Source organism: Micropterus dolomieu, linkage group LG17, assembly GCF_021292245.1.
Source record: "Micropterus dolomieu isolate WLL.071019.BEF.003 ecotype Adirondacks linkage group LG17, ASM2129224v1, whole genome shotgun sequence".
Lineage (NCBI taxonomy): Eukaryota > Metazoa > Chordata > Actinopteri > Centrarchiformes > Centrarchidae > Micropterus > Micropterus dolomieu.
Genome location: NC_060166.1, coordinates 1,447,809 through 1,452,056, shown reverse-complemented (window position 1 = coordinate 1,452,056; position 4,248 = coordinate 1,447,809). Strand labels below are relative to the sequence as shown.

The 4,248-nt window shown below is 41.8% G+C and overlaps 1 protein-coding gene across 3 annotated transcripts in view; it reads right to left on the bottom strand.

Annotated features, from left to right (window-relative positions):
• Positions 1 to 4,248, bottom strand: part of lins1 (lines homolog 1) — a 24,251-nt gene continuing 20,003 nt past the window's right edge. For all 3 annotated transcript variants that reach the window (XM_046074908.1, XM_046074906.1, XM_046074907.1), the window contains one exon: positions 1 to 944. In XM_046074908.1, the coding sequence (XP_045930864.1) occupies positions 80 to 944 (865 nt within the window). In that variant the 3' untranslated portion in view covers positions 1 to 79. The remainder of the gene's footprint in view (positions 945 to 4,248) is intronic.

Sequence of the window (4,248 nt, the reverse complement as noted above, 5' to 3'; positions counted from 1 at the left end):
TTGAAACCTGAAATATTTAGATTTATTTTCCACATCTCCTCACAAAACAATAAAACACATGTACAGTATATTATTTTTATCATTTATTGAAATGTGACAGATCTGACTGCTGAGAACAGTTCTCTACTTGTGCTAAAAGTTTTAAGAGGGAAGAAGGATTGTATGGGAAGAGTTTCTTTGTCTGCATCCTCGTCACCACCTCTCTGAGCTGAGACAGACAGCGGACTGTTCTAGCTAATGTTTCACAGGTCACCTGTCCTGACAGAGGTGCCATGTTTGGACTTGATGTTTGCTCACTCTGTAACAATGGCAATGATGATGTTTCTTGTCTTCTTTCCAGCGTGGAAACAGATTTGCTCAGTAATTCATTTGAGTCAGATGACATATATTGTTTCTGTCTGATGGGTACTGGTGATCCACTAATCTCCTGTTTTACATCCAGAGCACTAAATCTACTTTTCTCAGATATATCCACCTCTGGTTTATCCTGAGAAACCTCCATGTTGTCTTGATCAGACTCGTCAGAACTATCGTAGTCTACAAGGCGAAGCCCAGCACCCAAACTGATCATTTTTACTGGTGAAATAACATTTGTGGACTGGACAAGGGAGCTGAATTCCACTCGTTCTGGCTCACCTTTATATGCAAGTGTAAACATATCACCACCACATGAGGTAGAGAGTGACTGCTGCAGTGAAAGATTACAGTCTGACACACTGATTCTTTCACATGCTGCAGTGAAGCCTTGCCAGTCAGCTCTGAGGTACTTGAGGTACCGTACAAAGTACTCCAGAAAGCAGGCCTCAGTGGAGATGAGGAAGTCAAGAAGGATACTTTGGTCAAATGAGATGCTCTGAAGTAGAAGCAGGAAGTGGCAGTGAGGGTTACAGCCAAAGGTACAGGCTGCCTCCAACACAGTGAGGTTACCCAACCCAGAACACAGTCTGCAAAGACAGACAAGCAGTTAGTTAGCTCATTTTGAAAACATGTCACCACCATTTATAAATTTAAAAAAAAAAAAAATACAGTCCATAATTTACACCGACAACAACAACAACAACAGGATAATCAAATCAAATCTATCAGTGAGAACAAGAGCTGATAGATTTGATTTGATTATCCTGTTGTTGTTGTTCAGGGTCCTTTTGCAGTGTAGCTGTTGTGAATACATGGATATTAAATATTTATGCAGTTTTCTGTAGTGTCCCAGTAATATATGTTGTTACTGAAGCATGTCTGTGACATGGTTAGTTTTTTTGAGACTGAGAACATGACCCCAAATACTGACATACTGAATATTCTGGTGGGATAATATTATGAATAATAATAATAATAATAATACATTTTATTTATATGTGCCTTTCTGGACACTCAAGGTCACCTGACAAAACATAATAAAACAGTACAGCAATAATCGATAAAATTAACAACTATAATTACAGTGCATAAAATCAGGGTACATAACAACTGGAAACAAAGATTGAGAAAGAGTGATCACGTGGGATATGCCAGTTTAACATGTGTTTTCAGGCAGGGTTAAAAATGGAAAGCGAGTCAGTGAGGTAAAAAGAAGAAGACCTAAGGGTAAGGGTGGGTGTGTTATATGAAGGTGGTCAGTGAGGTACAGAGGACAGAGGTAATGAATGCCCTTGAAGGTGAGGAGCAGAATCTCGAAATCAATGCGGTATTTAACTGGGAGCCAACGAAGCTGCTGAAGCACAGGAGTAATATGATTAATAGAAGGGGTTCTGGTGATGATACGGCAGCAGAGTTCTGAACCAGTTTAAGTTTATGTATGGATTTGAGAGGAAGACCAATGAGAAGAGAATTACAATAATCAATGCAGGAGGTGACCAGTGTGGGAACGAGAATAGTTATACTAGTGGGTGAGAGAGATGGTTAATGTTACGTAAATAGAAGTATGCAGACTGAGTGACATTATTAATGTGAGCTTGAAATGAAAGAGTGCTGTCGAGGATCACACCCAGACTCTTGACCTGAGGGGAGGGGGAAACTGTGGAGTTGTCAATGGTAAGAGAAAAACTGTCTAATTTAGTCAAAGTGGATTTGGTGCTAATGAGGAGAACCTCGGTTATGTCACTATTAAGTTTGAGGAAGTTGCAAGAGAACCAGGATTTGATGGGTAGGTGTGAGAGATGTGGTAGGTTTGGTGGACAGGTAGAGCTGGGTGTCATCCACATAGCAGTGGAAATGGATGTTAAATTTACGGAAGATATGGCTAAGAGGAAGCAGATAGATGATGAACAGAAGGGGCCCCAGGACAGAGCCCTGGGGAACACCGGTAGTGACATGGGATAGGTCTGATTTGAAATGTTTGAGTTGGATGAACTGAGTGCGGCCAGAGAGATATGATTTAAACCAGTTCAAGAGTGTGTCAGTGAAACCAATAGAGACTAATCTGTCAAGGAGGATGTTATGAGAGATGGTGTCAAAGGCTGCACTCAGAACAAGGAGGATGAGAATAGTTAGTAGTCCGGAATCAGCTGCCATGAGAAGATCATTGGTGATTTTTACCAGAGCTATTTCTGTGCTATGGCAGGGACGGAAACCAGATTGGAATTGTTCATTGAGGTTATTGTCAGACATGTGTGCATGGACCTGAGATGCTACTGTTTTTTTCAAGGATTTTGGAAAGGAAGAGGGTCAAGCTGAAAAGTAGTTGGCTTCGAATTTCTAATAATGCCCAATATTTCAGCAACAGAAGGAAGCGAGAAAGAGGTGTCGGGAGAACTGAAAAAGGGAGGTATTAGTGGTCAGTTGCTGGTGAATCTTGTGTACTTTGGCATTAAAAAAATGACATTATGAGTTACAGTAAGCAGTTGAGTACAGATGAGGTGCGAGAGAGTCAGGTGGTCTTAGAATGTTGTTGACCATGGAGAACAGGGCTCTGGTGTTTCAATAGGTGGATTTGGCTGTAGAAAGAGCATCCTTGTAGGGGAGAATGTGGTTTTTGTACATTTCTTGGTGCACAACAAGTCCAGACCTTTTACCTTGAGCTGGCATAGTTCTGATGTAAACCATGGGGCAGAATGGGTGAAAGAAAGTATGTTTTTTTTTAAAGGAGCCAGAGAATTTAAAATGTTTTGTAGGTCATCGTTGTAGTGAGAAACCAGTTCATCAGGGTTGGAAAAACAGTTTATACTGGGGAGGCAGCCAATTTCACTAGACAGAGAGTTTAAATTAATGTCCTTAATATTTCTCAATGAAATGACATGTGGCAGTTTTATTTTGGACAGCAGCGTTTCCCATAAGTTAATTTATTTGTGGCGGCCCGCCACAATATAAACGCTAACCGCCACAGATTGATTTTCGATTTTTTTTTTTTTTTACTAAGCCTACTTAAAATCGTATTTGAATGCAGAGCGCCGTAGCGCATTCACGCAGCACTTCCTCCCGCTCGTCCCCTCTCTCTCTCTCGCTCACCCGTACCTCTCTCGTTGTCTCTCACTCATGGAACACCGCTGCACAAATCTGTCCAACACAACGCTGTCAATGTCGGAGACCCAGCTTAAAAATGTTATTAGCCAGCATGCAAGGGGCCTAGCAAATAAGGAGAGCCAAGTTAATGTTAGAATGCAGCTGGACTTTCGAGGCTTGCACGCTGTATATAGGGTAGCTGGTAGTCAATATCGATGCGCGCCCCCTCTTTGTGTATACATTAGTGGTATTATGCATATGTATATTAAAATCCCCCAGCAGTATTATGTTAGGGAAGAGTGAGCAGATAAATGTGAGAAAAGCAGCAAATTCATTTATTAAAGCTGCAAGCAGCGTTGGGCGGGCCCTCGCACTTGTAAGCGCGTCCGCGCGTGAGCCGGCCGAGTTGCATGTTCTGGAGCTCTGCCGGTGCGGCTGTGAATTTCCTACGCGGTTCCGACGCCGCATGAAGGTGTTATATGTCACTTCCTGTGTCCCCTATGTGGAGCTACATAGCACTTGCCGCTATGAATATAAATCGGTATTGGTGTGTAGATGTCTGCGGGGTGGGAGAGTTATCAAGCACGTAAAGTTTGTTTCAGATGTGAGCATGTACACTGAACAATAATGTACCCAAACAATAAAATAAATTCCTTTTATATTTCCCTGCCTTGTTGTTTATGTGTACATACAGAGGAAGAATGTGAGAACAGCACACATTTCATCGTTACTGTGTGTTAGAGCATGGGAGAACAGTGGATACTTTTAATACAGCCCACACCCCTAATACTGTGTAACTATAACAAGTAG